The sequence below is a fragment of the Telopea speciosissima genome, chromosome 9, assembly GCF_018873765.1.
Source record: "Telopea speciosissima isolate NSW1024214 ecotype Mountain lineage chromosome 9, Tspe_v1, whole genome shotgun sequence".
Lineage (NCBI taxonomy): Eukaryota > Viridiplantae > Streptophyta > Magnoliopsida > Proteales > Proteaceae > Telopea > Telopea speciosissima.
Window position 1 is genome coordinate 47,684,045 of NC_057924.1, and position 15,726 is coordinate 47,699,770.

Consider the following 15,726-nt stretch of genomic DNA (forward strand, 5'->3'; position numbering starts at 1 on the left):
CCTCAGGGGAGTTCTTTATCAGCCTTAGGGGGTAATCTCCGCCTTCCCTCGGGCTCTCGAGCTCTGTAATTTGTCCTTCGATCATTCGCCTCTTTCTTGACGAATCTACTGAGACGCCCTCTCTGGATGAGCGCCTCTATCTCACCTTTTAACTGTCTGCATTCCTCGGTATTGTGACCATGATCTTGGTAAAAACGACAGTACTTATTCTTGTTGCGCTCGTGGGCTGGCTTGACCATTTTGGCTGGCCAGCGTAGTGTCGTCTGATCTTTGATCTCGTTTAATATATGTGCCCGGGCATGGGTCAGGGCAATATAGCTTGGCTCGAATTCTCGATATACAGCCCTAGGAACCCAAGCTTTCCTATCATCTCTCCTATTCTTTCCATCAACATCATCTCGGTTAAGCTTCGAGCCGGCCTCTCGGGGGATTTCTTCCTTCTTCTCTTGAGCTTTCTTCTCGGTTTTATCTTCTCTTTCTGCCGCAAGGACTTCAGCCAAGTTAATATACTTTTCACATCTCGAGAAAAGTTCATACATATCTCCTGGTTCGTCCATGATTAATGACTTTTTCAACTCTGTATCCCGGATTCCACTTCGCAGAGCTTGAAACTTCTCCATTAGATCCAAGTTTTGCCCCTGTAGGGCTTCTTTATTAAATCTTGTAAGAAAACTTCTGATGGATTCTTCTGATTGTTGCTTTATAGCCAAAAGATTGGCAGCTATCTTCTTGTGTACCCTGCTGCTCACGAAGTGAGCCAAGAAGGCCCGGCCTAGGGCTGTGAAATTAGAGAGAGATCGTGGTGGAAGACGAGAAAACCATTGACGCATTGCCCCCTTCAGAGTGGAGGGGAAGGCTCTGCACAATATAGCGTCGGAAGTGCCTTGGAAGAACAGGAGGGACTTGAAAGTTTCCAGGTGATCCTCTGGGTCGGTGGCGCCGGCGTATTGTTCTACGACTGGCATCTTAAACCCTTTTGGGAGAGGTTCAAACCATACCTCATCTATAAATGCGAGATCTGTCGTAAAGTGGAAATTATGGATTGAGGCCTGGTTCTTTCCCTTTATGACTTCTTGTAGCTGATCTTGAAGTTCCAAGACCTTGTCATTCAGAGCTTGCTCAAACTTTGTCATATGCGAATCTTGATTCTTGACGGTTCCTGGGACCTCCTTGTTCATTCGTCGAATATTATTTGCATTGTTGTGGTTCTCGCTGTACTCTGGTGAACGAGATCTTTCTCTATTTGATCATGGAGGTGGGGGTACAGGAATCCCCTGCAGAAGACCGCGTTGCATTTCCAACATTTGTTCGATCTTATCATCCCAGCGAGTCTGCATTGCGTTGAACTGCTCCACCGTCACATAACGCGGTGGATCTCCTGGAAGTCTCGACTGTGATTCAGCCGAATGCGACGGTTCCGGATCTTCTGGGATACGATCTTGCGCTTCTTGTTGGGGAATTGCTGGTGGGGCTCCTCCCAGACCAGCGACTGAAGGTCTCGAAGGAGGAATAGCAACAGGAGAAGCGGCAACGATGGATCGTGTGATCCTTGCTTGATTTCTTGTGTTTGTCATGGTGGGATCTTCGTAGGTTTTGTTCCAGATTCCCACAGACGGCGCCAAATGTTGTACAAGAATTTCTGCCAGAGGTAATCCTTACTACAAACAGAATTCTTTATCCCGTTAGGAAAATTGAAAGAAATTGGAAATGAGAGAAGAAGACGAAGAGAAAGGGAAAGATCCCAAAGTACTCTATTCCTCTTGCTGAATGCTAATACAATCTGCCCCTTTAGTTGGGACTTGCCCTGTATTTATACAGATGGAGAGGGGGGGAACCTGTCGTAATCCATTCTTTGTTAGCCAGAGCCCTCCTTCGTAGCATGGTTTTTCTGGTACCTCCGTTCTTGATGTGGTCCTCTCTTTATCTCCGGGATTCTCGGTCCACGTGGGAGTTTTTCACCAGGGGGTCTCTAACTGCCATAGTTACGTAACTATTGGGCACATGGGATTTCGCAAGCATGCTCTCCAAGTCTTATCTCTTGGTAAGTCCACTTGTACAGACATGATTTAAAGTAGAGATTTATGGTATAACACTGACCTTTAGCAAAAAAAAGTAACAGCTTGGCTGACTCGCTGGCAAGGAAGGCCCTATCGATGACGTGTACATCCGATAGTTTGGCCTATTTCCAATCCATGGATCCTGAAATTGTGTAATCTTCACCCATGAGTTTCCACATTACCAAATAAAGTGCTATTACCAAAAAAAAAATTTATCAATATGTGTTCTAGATTATATTTGTTTATTGAATGAACTAGTGGATTGGACTACAAAATTTTAACTAGTTTAAAGACTATTTACCCAAAAGATAAATTTGATACGAACATCTCATTCTAAGAGTATGAAGCAACTTGAGGGACAATATTTATGTGCTTCCAATCCTTCCATTAGATAAATAAAGCAACATTTATCATAAATTATGAGAAAGAAATGTGAAACCAGTTGAAATTCTTCAAAAAAACATAAATTTCTTCCAAAACTCTCAAATGGGCTTCAAGTTACATGACCGCAATTGATGGGAGCTTACCCATCACCTACTCAAAGGTCTATAACTATAGAAGAGAATGAGATGTCAAAGGCTAGAACATACCTTAAATGCAAACGATCCTTATTATATGTTAGATCTGCTCACAATGTAACTGTAAAGTGTCTACCTATACATAAAATTCATTAAACATTATTCTACATTTTTATTTTTTCAATGCATATACGATATCAATTATGAACTAATTATAAGACAATCAAAGATTAAAAAAAAATCCCAAAGAAATACTATAATATTACATTCAACAGTAGCCCTGATTCTCATTTTTATTAATACATAGGTTTTAATTATAAATTGCAAGTTAATATGAAAAAATATTGATTACGATTTTGACCTATCAAATTATGGTTTAAGTTATTTCTTTGATCTTCCTAGGCCTCTTCACCTTTTCTGGGGATATATAGAGAACGGCTTCAATACTTAGATATTATTTGTAATAATGATTTAAATTTTATTTTAGGGTTCATCTGTTTGGTTAGTTTGTAATCATTTATTTTTGCCCTTGCAAGTTGATGTCTCAATTACTTAAGAGGAGCTAAAAATGTAAATTTATTTCTCAAAACATGCATGCTTCCCCTTCCAAGAAATTATCACTTCAAGTACAGTACACCTCAAGTGCACCAAAAAGGTACATGTGACGATGCACCTTAAAGTGTTTTTGTTTTAAAACACTTCTCAAGTGCATGTGCACCGTCAGATATACCTTTTTGGTGCACCGAAGGGTGTACTGTACTTGAGAGAATAAAAGTTCCTTCAGATGATTCCGACCCTATTGCCATAGTCTTACCAAAAAAAAAAAAATAGAGACCCTATTGCCATAGAAATCTCTCCAACAAAGAAATATATTTGTTTCATCCAATTCGTGCCAAGAGAATAGGGTATCCACCAAAAGTCATTGCCTCCATTGCTTCCATTGCTTCTTTTCTCTTCTTTCTTGGAATTATAGGGGTGCCGATTTCTTTCTCACCCTGCTCTTTCATTCCTTGTTTTTGTTGCAGACTTTGTTTTGCTGGTCTGGGTTTGGAAACTAATGGAGGGAGAATCAGATGGGAGACAGAGGGAGAGCAGGAGGAGACGGAAGGAAGAGGAAAATTACAAAAAATTCTTATTTAAAGAAAAAGGGAGTGGGATAATCAAGGGTAAAATGGAAAAAAAATGGTTACAACAATCGCTTGTGACCACCTTGGTACAAGCAGATTAACCCTTTATTTTATATGATTATATCATTCAAATGATGGATTCATTTAATGATTCAAAAACTAAATAATAAATAAATAAAAAGAAAAGGTAAAGCCATTAAGCCATTCCATTTCGATAAAAGACTCACACCCAAGTTCCATTACTTTGGGTCCGCTATCCGATCATGATTTTCCTCCCCCCAAGAGAAAAAAAAAAAAATCCTCTCTTTTTGGACCGGTTGCGGGTGAAGATGGATTTGAACACCAACACCGTGGTTCATATTTTGAAAAACAATTATTAAAAGAAAAGCTACTTGGATTTTTTTTTAAACTGTTCAAAGAATCTTAAAACAGTAGAAAGTGATGGCTTTTCTAGAAACCATATGAGCTTAGATAGACTCTGATTCTTACTAATAGGGATTTTGAGTTTAAGACCAAACCAGAAAAATGAGGACCTCCCTGGGGTTGGATTACCGGTCCATGTCAAAACTATGAATTAATTCACATGTTTTTATAAGATGGAAAAAATGTATCTGGTTTGCTGGTCGCAGGAATTTATGAATCAGATCTTAATTTAGCAAGGTGGACTTATTGTATTTTGATAGATGGTCAGAGTGTCCTAACAGATGCAGGTTGGATTCCAACACAGGATGTAGAGGAAGCAGAGCTTTTTAGACTCTTGAATGGCTGGGAGAAAGCACAACATGTGAAAATCAATATTAGGGACATATGGTTATGCAATAGAATACTGTTTGACTTTCTAACATGTCACTCCCCATCCCCCCTACCCTGGAACATATTATCACTCTATCTTGACCTCACAGAGGCAACAGAAAACTTTACTCACTTGGTTTTTCATCTGCATAGGGAGAATAGCCATGACACCAAACAGTTGTACACACCGCTTTTCCTTGGATAATGCAATCTTTTCCTAATTTTCATTAAAAAAATATATATATTAAAAGAACAGCTACTTGGATTTTTTTTAAACTGTTCAAAGGATTTTAGACCTGTAGAAAGTGAAGACCTCCCATTTTTGGGGTTGGGATTATCGGTCCATGTCAAAACTATGAATTAATTCACATGTTTTTATAAGATGGAAAAAAATGGGAAAACAACTACTTTCTTCAAGAGATTAGGGCACTGCTTGATAACCTTACCTGGTGTTTCTGTTCTGGAAATGTGCTGGGAAACACCAAAACATTTTTTTGTTTTCTAGCACAGTTTTTTTTCATTTTCTTAGCTGAGAAACTGTTTTTTACTCGCTTGGTAAACCTATTCTGGAAACGTTTCCAGAAGACAATTGAACACCATTGGAGCTAGAGGCTTCCCTTGGAGCTCAGCAAGGTCTGACATGTCCTATCCATGAAAATCCAACCAAGGTTCTTCAGTCTAAACACTTTTATTGTACAGAAGTGTTAATCCAATTCTTATCATCAAGGGACTGTAGGCTCCAGTGCGGTTTCTTATAAGGTTTTGCCACTTAGTTGCGATGGAAACAATGAGCCAAGGATTGTTTTTCTGGGACTGTAGGCTCCTGTTTCTTAAATACACATGAAATTTAAGAGAACAATTATAGAAGAAGAGGAGGGTTGCCAAACAGCCTGGGATCACCCAATTCTCTAATTGAGTTTGATCAAAAACCACTCAATTAATTAATAGACTAAGAAGTCAATAATTACTTTTTGTTTTTGGTAGAAAACTACACAGTATCTAAATGCAGCAACTTCAAAACTGTTTTCCAAATACAACAACGAAAAAGAAGGAACATTTGATGTCAAAGAACATGGAATACTCGATGTAGTAAAGACAACTATAATATTTCTTACATCTGCACCTAGATTCTTACATTAATCTGCAAATACAGTAGTCAAATGTCTCTGAACTCCCAATCAACTCAGGCAAATCCTATTCACTAAGAATTGCTACATGGATAATAGAAGCACTCTAACATATATCAATCGATTAGTCCTATCTTATATATAGACAATTACAATGTTGTACATTATGGAGAAATCACATGAAGGTCAGATTCACGCATATAGAGTAATCCTACTTGGGGAAGGGCAACAAATAACTATAGAATCGAAGCACAGAAGTCACAGAATTGAGGCTCTAACAGAGATCAACTAATGCTCCAGTAACTGATTGAAGACTAACAGCATAACAGCACATAGAAATATTAATTTCCAAACTAGAACCAAATATATGAAAATTTTATGACTTCTAGTTGCAGTAGAATTTCATATTTTAATTGGAAGGTTCAGATTTTGAAAGAGTCACAAGATTCAGAACTAATAGCAAAACAACGAACTGAAATCAGAATTCAGGGATCAATTTTCAAACAAGAGATTTGGAGAAATCCAAGTTGAAGTAGGAAACTAGAGATCACAAGATTCTATTAACAATTGGAAGACTTTAACACTCAAAACCAAGACCAGATATCCCAACTAATCAACCAATCCTACATCGATCTCACTACTTCGAACTGGAACTATTGAGAAAAGAAAAAGACAGAAGACCTCAAATCCAACCGAATGAGCCCATAGAACTTAGAAGCTCTTCCCTCTAACAAAGCCCTTAACAATTTCATCAAAAAACCCTAAGAAATCCTTACCTTTCGGTTGTTGAACTTCCTCGACTACCAGCAGATGGCTTACAGCAGGTGACTCTACCAATTTCTGAGACAAAATGGGTGAAAAAATCAGCCCTATAGTTCACAAACAGAGAGTGACACAGAGAGAGCGACAGAGAGGGAGAGAGAGAGTGAGCGAGAGAGAGCGAGTTGAGAAACACCAGATTGACACAGAGAGAGTGACCGAGAGAAAGCAAGATAGTGAGAGAGAGAGTGAGAGATAGCGAGAGAGAGATGAGGTACTTTGTGAGTTTCAGCGGTGCCGCAGAAACTTCTCCCTTCAAATCGTCTACAGGAGAGCGAGAGAGCGATAGAGCGAGAGAGTGAAAGCAGAGAGCTCCGCCGTGAAGAAGAAGGTCTTTTTGTGAGAGTTTGTGAGAGTGAAGAGTGTTTAGGTTTTGGGGGTTTTGGTCGATCGATTTTATCGGGCACACTTTTGATAGATTTGTGCTGAGCAATGCAGAACATGTTGGACATGTTCTGTCAAAAGTCTTCTAGGAAGCAGAAATTTTGATTTATCCACCAGAGAACAATTTCTATGGAACACTGGTTATCAAGCACTTTTTAGGTGTTTTTATGTTTCTCAGAATAAAAAAAACATCAGAAACAGTTTCTGGTAAGGTTATCAAGCGGTGCCTAGATTATATATTTTCTGAATTAATCATTTTTCTATATTAGATCTATTCTAACATAAGAAAAATTATATTTTCTATATCCCATGAAATGACTTATTCATGTCCATAAACCACCAACTAGCGGGGGGAAGCATAGATGTACATACCTCAAACTTTCACAATTGTGGGAACCTCTAGCTTGTTCACACACCGTCCTTGTGTTGAAGAAGCGCGCTAGACAACTACAAACTCTAGATGAGAGGTGGACAATGTGCTTAGTATTGTGGAGAACCGAACTTAAAAGTAGAAAAGAAGATAAGAGAAGAGAAGTGAGCACCCAAAACCAACTAGGAGGTAATTAGGGCTTTTGATCAACTAGCAAATTAAATCGGCCCCTTCCCTCCACTCCACCTCTATTTATAGAGTTTGAATCCTTTTAGCTTGATAACTGCTTCTAGAAATTTTCTATTTCCTATTAAAGAAGCAAGGCATAAGTGATCTTACTTACATAAGTATACCAAAAAGAAAATATATAGCTTGAAATACTTAAAGTGGGGTCTAGGGGAATCCAGCTTGGTACTTCTTTATGGTTTCTTCTAATAAGAGCAAAGTCAGCATCTCTAACTTTTTGTTAACATGCAAGCTTAGAATATCAATAAAAGTGATTCCTTTTCTCCCTTGCTTGAATGGAGTTTCAAATTGGTTCATCTCTCGAAACAATTTTTGCTTTTAAGAATAACTCTTTGTGTCTCTTATGATCTTAAAAGAATGATTCTTTGCGTCTCATTTGTGATGCCTTTAAATCTATTGAAGACATGCATCTTCCTTGCATGAGAGAGAGAGAGACACGTAAATTATTTGATCCAAGTACGGCCCATTTAAAAGGGGATTCCAATAATCAAAGTTTGATGGCTCTGATTTGCTCCCACATCATGGGTCAACTAGATTAGGAAACCGGTTTGGGTATGAAAGGCTCAAGTGTGAATCAGAACCGGTTTTAAATCAATATGAGCAAAACCCGAGTTACCAGGAGGTTCAACCAGAAAAATTCCATTTTCCCATCCATTCAAGATGCAAGGGAAGGATAACTATGATAAAATAGTTCCAGTCACAGAAATAGCTTAATTTATTTGATCAGGCAATTGAGTTAGATAAGGCAAATGGAGTAATGGGTAAATGACACCCCAGGTCCCTCGAGTTGTGGGTATCTATGATCAGGCTTCCTCCCACGTTACAGATAGTCCACCTTGGGTACCCTCCATTAGTAGAATGTTGGGCTAAATTTAAGCAACAATAGTGGTTAAATAAATATCTGTAACCAAACACTCCCCCACCCATAGAGGTCGGGCTGCAATAAGGTCGAGTTGGGCCGGGCTTTGTAAAACCCTAGCCCAACCCTAACTCCCCTTAGCTGGGCCCAGGCCCGACCCGACCCTGACTCAGTGCCCGAAAAATCCAACCCAGGCCCTCAGGGTCGGGCCGGGCTGACCCTGATTGGTCCTGATCATGGGGAGGGGGAAGAAAATGCATGGGTTAGAATGGGCCGGGGAGAAAATTATCAATTTTACTTTAAAAAAAAGGATCAAAGTGAACCTTCAACAAGGCTTCCACAATAGTGAGTTTTTCTTCATTCCAAGAAAGTGTAATATTTGTACCCATTATATTGCTAAATGGGTTGTTTGTTTTCTTGAGTTTGGTTGGTGGGAGAACTCATACCCTAAGAGCCCGTTTGGTAACACTTCTGATCCAGAACAGGTGTTTTTTACCTTTATCATTTTTTTCTGTTTCTATGCTAGAAACATGTTTCTGGATGATAAAATGGTGTTTGGTAAACTTGTTCCAGAAATGTTTTTAGAACTAAAAAACAACACAAAACCGTTTGGTAAAATCTGTTCTGAAACACCTTTTACCAAATTAATGAATTATTACAGAAATGTCATTACTTGACTAAACTTATTTAAAATTAAAATGAATACATCCACCATGATCATGTATAACTGCCCAAAAAGGATCTTGGTGGATTCGAACCACCATCCCCTTAGAACATGTTTGAGACATGCTCATGTTCCAAGTGCTCTACCAATTTGAGCTAAAAAGCCAACAAGTAGAGTTTGAAGTTTACAAGTAATCCAATTCTTGTTATTCATTGCATTCAATTTACTTCTACAATTACATCTTAAGGAGACCATGGTTCTCTTTAAGATCATAAATGAACATCTCTGCATGTTGTGCTCGGGTGTGTGAGTGTGTGCATGGGCAGCAAAGGGTGGGGGTGAGTGAAGGTGTTATGAAGAGAGGAAGGAAGGAAGGAAGAAGAACGAAGAAGAAAGATGAAGAATAGACGTTGAATTTTTCCTTGATTCATTCCTCTGTAATCAGGTACATTAAAAGCAAAGTAAGGCCGTAGTTCAAGAATACAATCCCTCTTACAACTAACTGAGTTCCTATTTTTTTTTGCTAATGGTCAGCAATGTATTGATAATAAAAAGAAAGAAGGTAAATATTACAAAGAGAGTACAGCCAGTAGCTGAGACTCTCCCAATCCAAAATCACTCAAATCTATAAAGTGGCCGGCCCAATGCCTCCCATACAACTGAATGTAGAATGAAACTTGGCATTGTGTCCCAGATACATGACACTTTCGAAGTAGCAGCACGTTTCGCAAGGGCATCTGCAAGTGTGTTTCCTTCTCTGTAACAGTGAGTTATACGCCACTGGGAGGAGTGAAAATAGCTTGTCGCAGACCACCACACTTGAAGGAAACTCCATGGAATTTTAGAACTGAGGATTGCAGAGACTACCGAAGCCGAATCACATTCCACCCATAACTTTTCAACCTTTAATCTCTGAGCTTCCTTGATGCCAATAAAGAAGGCTGCCATCTCAGCGTTGTAGTTTGTTCCAACCCCCTGATATGTAGCAAAACAACTGGACATCGCCCTGATGTGATTTCTGAAAATACCCCCTGCCCTTGAGGACCCTGGATTCCCCCCATAGATGCACCATCAATATTAAGCTTGCACCAGCCAGGGGGTGGAGCCCTCCACTTTACTTCAATGATTTTCGTAGTCTGAGGTTTGGAGATTGTGGCTTGAAAAGTTCTTGCCAAAACCAAGTCCTGAACCGATTTGACTTGGATGCCATTGAATCTCATACAATCTGCAATCCCTCTTACACACTTTCACACAATCTGCCTTGGTGAGCAGGTTGAGCCTTCAAATCTTCTTTTATTCCTCTCAAGCCATAGTTGCTGGCATGCAATAATAACCAAGGCCTTCCAGATATCAGGGGCTGAAACCACCTTTGCTCTCCTCCTCCACCATGAGAAGAACAGTTCCAGGGTAGGGAAACCTCTCCAAATTTCTTTAAAAAAAGATAGTAACTCAGACCACACTTGTCTTGAGAAATTGCAGTCCAAAAAGATGTGCAGGCTTGACTCAGCTTCTGATCGACAAAGTTCGCATCTGGATACTAAAGGTACATTGCGACGGCGAACCCTATCATCTGTGGGTAGGGCATTATGTAACAAACGCCATCCAAAAAGAGAAATGCGAGGGTGGTGCCGCCGCTGCCAAACTGCCCAAAGCCACTGCGGTGGTGTACCCTTTTGCCTTATCTCCTCCCATGCAGACTTTACCGAGAAAATGCCTTTCTTTGTGTACGCCCACAGCCTAGCATCCTCTCTATTAGAGCTGGTTATCTCCCTTCCTGTAATTTCCTCTAAAATAATTTTTAGAGCAAGACTCTCCACTTGCGGCAATGCCAATTTTTTTCCTTCTAAAAAATCAGAGACCATAGCATTTAAATTCATAGGTATCTGCTGGGGCTGCAGGCGTGCCTCAATGCATTGATCCCCAGCCCAGGCATCATACCAAAAACGCACTTTGGTGCCATCCCCTATCACCCATCGTTCCGCATTATTGACAAAATTCCACACTTTTCGAATCCCTGGCAGAATAGATGAAGACCCCACATGTTTTTTTAGCGTTCCATTCTTGTTCACCAGCCTTCCTCTTAGAAAGTCTGCAAGATCTGACTTTGCCGTCTTGATGTTCCATGCCAGTTTTGCAATTAGCGCCATATTTACATCTCGCATGCGCCTAATTCCAATGCCACCTTCTCTTTTGGGCTTGCACAAACTATCCCAACGGACGGTGATTGCCTTTGTCCGTTCTAACTCTCCTGACCATATGAAATTTAGGATCCAGCGTTCCAAAATTTCTATTGCTGAAGATGGCCAAAGATATATAGAGAAATTGTGAATTGGAATGCTGCACATCACTGATCTTACCAGTTCAACACGTCTTGCCATAGAGAGTAGCCTACCCTTCCACGCAGTAAGCCTATGCTTGAAGTGGTCGATCAAAGGCATGAAGAAATCTTTAGAAATCCTCCCTTTTTTCAGCCCTATCCCCAGGTACCTGGTGGGGAAATTACAGAACGGGATTCCCATCTCTAACTTCAGGCATTGTCTGCGATTCGCCAAGATCCTTCCTAGAAATGCTTTACTCTTGGCCAAATTTATTTTTTGGCCAGAGTATTCACCATACTCCTTTAGGAACAGCATCACCCTCTTCACAGCTCGCATTTCTCCCTTCATAAAAATAAACAGGTCATCAGCATAAAGAAGATGAGTGGGTGTAGATACTTGTCGGGGACCTGGGAGTGCAGCCATTTCCCCCCTTTTGCGAAGATCTGTAAGACCACGGCACAAGACTTCCTCCGCTAAAATAAATAGTAATGGGGAGAGTGGATCCCCCTGCTTGAGTCCTCTTTCTATACCAAAAAACCCCATTGGCCCACCATTGATCAGAACTGAGATTTTTGTTGAGAGCAGAATCTGGTGGATCCAAGAGATCCAAAGTGGAGAGAAACCATATTTGGAGAGCACATCAAATAAAAATCCCCATTCCAACGTGTCAAAAGCCTTCTGAATGTCCAGTTTCATGGCCACTCCCCCTCCCCTGCACTTAGCAGTCAATAAATTCGTTACCTCTGAAGCTACACCAATATTCTCAAATATTGCCCTGCCATGCTGGAAGGCACCTTGCTCTTGCGAGACCAATTTATTAAGTATGGTAGAGAGGCGTGTCGCCATTATTTTTGGAATCAACTTGAAGAAAAAATTACCCATGCAGATCAGGCGGAACTGGCCCACCTTATTGGCATTTTTCACTTTCGGAACGAGGCTCAGAAAATTGCAGTTTAATCCTTTTGTAACAACTCCTTCTCTGAAGAAATTTTGAATCCCCCTGCATATGTCGCTGCCCACTTCACTCCAGCACACTCTGAAGAAAGCTCCCGGATAACCGTCTGGTCCTAGCGCACTATTGGGGTCTAAATCAAAAACTGCATCTCTGATTTCCTCCTTTCTAGGGATTTTAACTAGCATTTCATTATCTGCTGCAGATACCAAGGAGGGGATAACTTCTAACAAATCTGATTTTATAGAGGAATCCCCCTTTTTTAAAAAGTTCTCAAAGTGTGCCACCATACATTCCCCAATCTCCTTTGCTTCAGTTAAAACCGTACCATCATCCATTTTGATCTCTCTAATGTTGTTTCGAGAACACCTTATCTTGGCTGAGAGGTGAAAGAATTTTGAGCATCGATCTCCAGACTTTAACCACTTATCTCTTGACTTTTCCTTCCATGGTCTAACAGAGTTCCTAACCCCACAACTAATCTAACAGAATTCCTAACCAAATCCCCAAGTGGTCTTTAACCAATCTCTTACAGCAACAGGTGGTCCTTCAATCTCTTACAGCAACACGTGGTCCTTGGTCCAGGCTGGAGCTCTTTTGGTTCTTGCACTTCTCTCCCTCTTCTGTTGACTTGACTCCAACTGACTCTGTTTATTAACAACTGGATCTTGAGCATTCACAACTAACTCTGTTGTGTTAATTGGTATTTGCATCGTCATATCATTCCCTAACCCATCAAAAGCAACCTTGCCCTCAAGGTTGATGGTAGGAAACCTGCAAAGAAAATGCTCATAGTCCTCCCAAGATGCATCTTCCACAGGCAAATCCTCCCACTGGATCAGAACGTGGGGAATCAATCTGCCGTTGCGGATGACTTGTCGGGTAGCCAACACAACAACTGGTAGGTGAACTAGTTGCTGATTGAAACTCAGCTTAGGTAGGGAGTTAATACCCTCTTTAGCCATAGGTCCCAGAAAGGGTTTGAGCATGGAAATGTGAAATACAGGATGTATTTTACTATAGGTAGGCAGTTCTAATTGATAAGCTATGGTTCCAATTCTCTTAAGTACTGGAAATGGCCCACAAAATCGTCTGCCAAGCTTATGAGGCAAATTCCTAACCCCACAACTAATCTAACAGAATTCCTAACCAAATCCCCACGTGGTCTTTAACCAATCTCTTATAGCAACAGGTGGTCCTTCAATCTCTTACAGCAACACGTGGTCCTTGGTCCAGGCTGGAGCTCTTTTGGTTCTTGCACTTCTCTCCCGCTTCTGTTGACTTGACTACTCCAACTGACTCTGTTTATTAACAACTAGATCTTGAGCATTCACGACTAACTCTGTTGTGTTAATTGGTATTTGCATCGTCATATCAGATGGGATGGGTGAGTGTGTATATAGGCAGCAAGGGGTACCAATGTGATGCTCAATTGTGACAAAATGAGGTATACCAGGCAGGGAAGTAACATTGGTGCTTTCATCAAAGTTCTCTGCTAACATCTATGTAGACGGTAAGAAGTGCTTGGAGCCTAATACTCAAGTAAGTTTGTAAATCTTGTGGTCTATTATGCAATCAAGAACTTAACATTTACAACTAGAAATGGTACATTGAAATATGAATAAATCTGCAAGTACTTATGAGGGAAGTTCTCATAAACAAAAGAATTTAATTGCTGTTTCATACATCTCATCTCAATACAAAACTTTATTATGTACAGATGAACAGATGAAGAGAAAAGAGAAAACTAAACAGATGGGTAGATTAGCTACCTAAATTGAAGAACATACAAACTCTATTGGGCCCACATACACCTCTACAACAAATGACGCAATGAGGCATAAAGAGATGGGTAGATTAGCTACCCTTCTCTCTCTCTCTCTCCCCCCCCCCCTCTTCCCCCACAGGCCTGTTTTACTCCATCTCAGACTGCTGCACAAATTGTCCAGCAAAGACCTCAAGCAAACAAAGCCAATGTGAAGGATTTTAGAAGCCATACCATGGGTCATTACTCAAATGAATGCTCCAAGGTTCAGCAGCTGTTGTATGTGCAAGGGGTGCTCACAAGGACCATCTTCTAAGTTGGAGGTTTGGGAGGAGGGGGGGAGGGGAACAAGTTATATATTGTACCATGAAAATGATGGCAAATGATCAATTGAGATCATATCTCTTATAGCAATATCCAACAGAAAGTTGGGTTCTAAAAAATCTAAAGCAGGCCATGGAAGATTACTCAGCCAATAACAAACATGTCCACCCTGCATGAGACCTAATTCACTCACCAATATGCTTGGTTAAGCAAGTGCAGCATGACAAATACCTACAAAACGGATATAGGAATTCTGCATGCAAGTTTAGAACTAATCAAGAAATACTGTAACAATGAACACAATCCTCCACCACCAAATATAACTAAAACTCAAACTCAAACCCAAATCCAAGTAAAAGAATTGTAGGCCCAGAGGCCAGAGGGTGAGTGGAAAGATACGTCCAAATTTTGAAGGATCCCATCTCATGAAAGGGACTTCGAGACAATCCCAGCTCAAGTCAGTCAACAAGATTAACATTTTTTGATAGGATCATATAACTTCGTGTGTCATGGGTAATTGGGTAGGGAACTGAAGGTGGAGAAAACTGAAAAGGACAATTAAAACAAACATAAACACCAGATTTCAAGCTCCATAAGTTGAAGATTCAAATTTTTTATAATATAACCAGTTGAAACCTATCTAGGATCTATCTTCTAGAGCTCAAATATTGAAGAAATGCACATCTTGAGAAGAGTAGAGAAGGAATCTCATATATAATTATACCAATCTACTGCTGCAAGTTACAAATAATAACAAAGGTTGATGACAAGTTTTTCAGTACAAACCCCAAAACCCAATTCCCAACTCAACTGGACCATGAAATTAATAGACTTCATAGCAGTCAATCTACTACCTTAACTTCTGAGTTCAGATTAACTTCTGACCAGAGGTACACCAACCCAGGTCTCAATCCTTTTCATTGAGAAGTGATGGAACACAAAATATAGGACCTAAATGGGAAAAGGTCTGTCACGGTGAGATAAAATGGCAGAAATAACATCATCAGCTCAGTAGTATGAAGAAACAGAACTCAGTCCAGGTGACCCTGGTGTCTTTGCAAGAGCAATCAGCTAACCTAGCACTCACTAGTTGGCTCTACAATTGAATAAATTGAATACAAAGATAGCCAAACTGATTTAATACTGGTGCTTGATTTAGTGCTCAAGTTTCCATTCCCCACTTATCGTAATCTGAAGCCAAACAATGCCACAATGCCAATGCTTGATTTTCCTTCATGCATCCTTTCACCTTCAATCATATCATAGAAAAATGCCAACTGCCTATTTCACAAACTGATCACCTGCCTAGCTAATGATTTGAAATATGAATAAACAGAAAACCAGATCGGAACACTTCCATTAAACATTATACAACTTCCATTAACATTGCACCAAAAAAAAAAA

General features: G+C 40.2%; 2 protein-coding genes across 2 annotated transcripts; both read right to left on the minus strand.

Moving 5' to 3' along the window:
* Nucleotides 1-2: 2 nt before the first annotated feature.
* Nucleotides 3-1,178, minus strand: LOC122638980. The gene has a single exon (XM_043831828.1). It carries the CDS (start codon nucleotides 1,176-1,178, stop codon nucleotides 3-5), a length of 1,176 nt encoding a protein of 391 aa, XP_043687763.1.
* Nucleotides 1,179-9,578: 8,400 nt separating this feature from the next.
* Nucleotides 9,579-9,911, minus strand: LOC122638981. Its single transcript, XM_043831829.1, has one exon. It carries the CDS (start codon nucleotides 9,909-9,911, stop codon nucleotides 9,579-9,581), a length of 333 nt encoding a protein of 110 aa, XP_043687764.1.
* Between the last annotated feature and the right edge of the window lie 5,815 nt (nucleotides 9,912-15,726).

What these genes read in the sequence shown, in the direction of transcription:
- LOC122638980 (XM_043831828.1), bottom strand. Translation starts at nt 1,178, where the DNA reads ATGAACAAGGAGGTCCCAGGAACCGTCAAGAATCAAGATTCGCATATG.
- LOC122638981 (XM_043831829.1), bottom strand. Translation starts at nt 9,911, where the DNA reads ATGGCAGCCTTCTTTATTGGCATCAAGGAAGCTCAGAGATTAAAGGTT.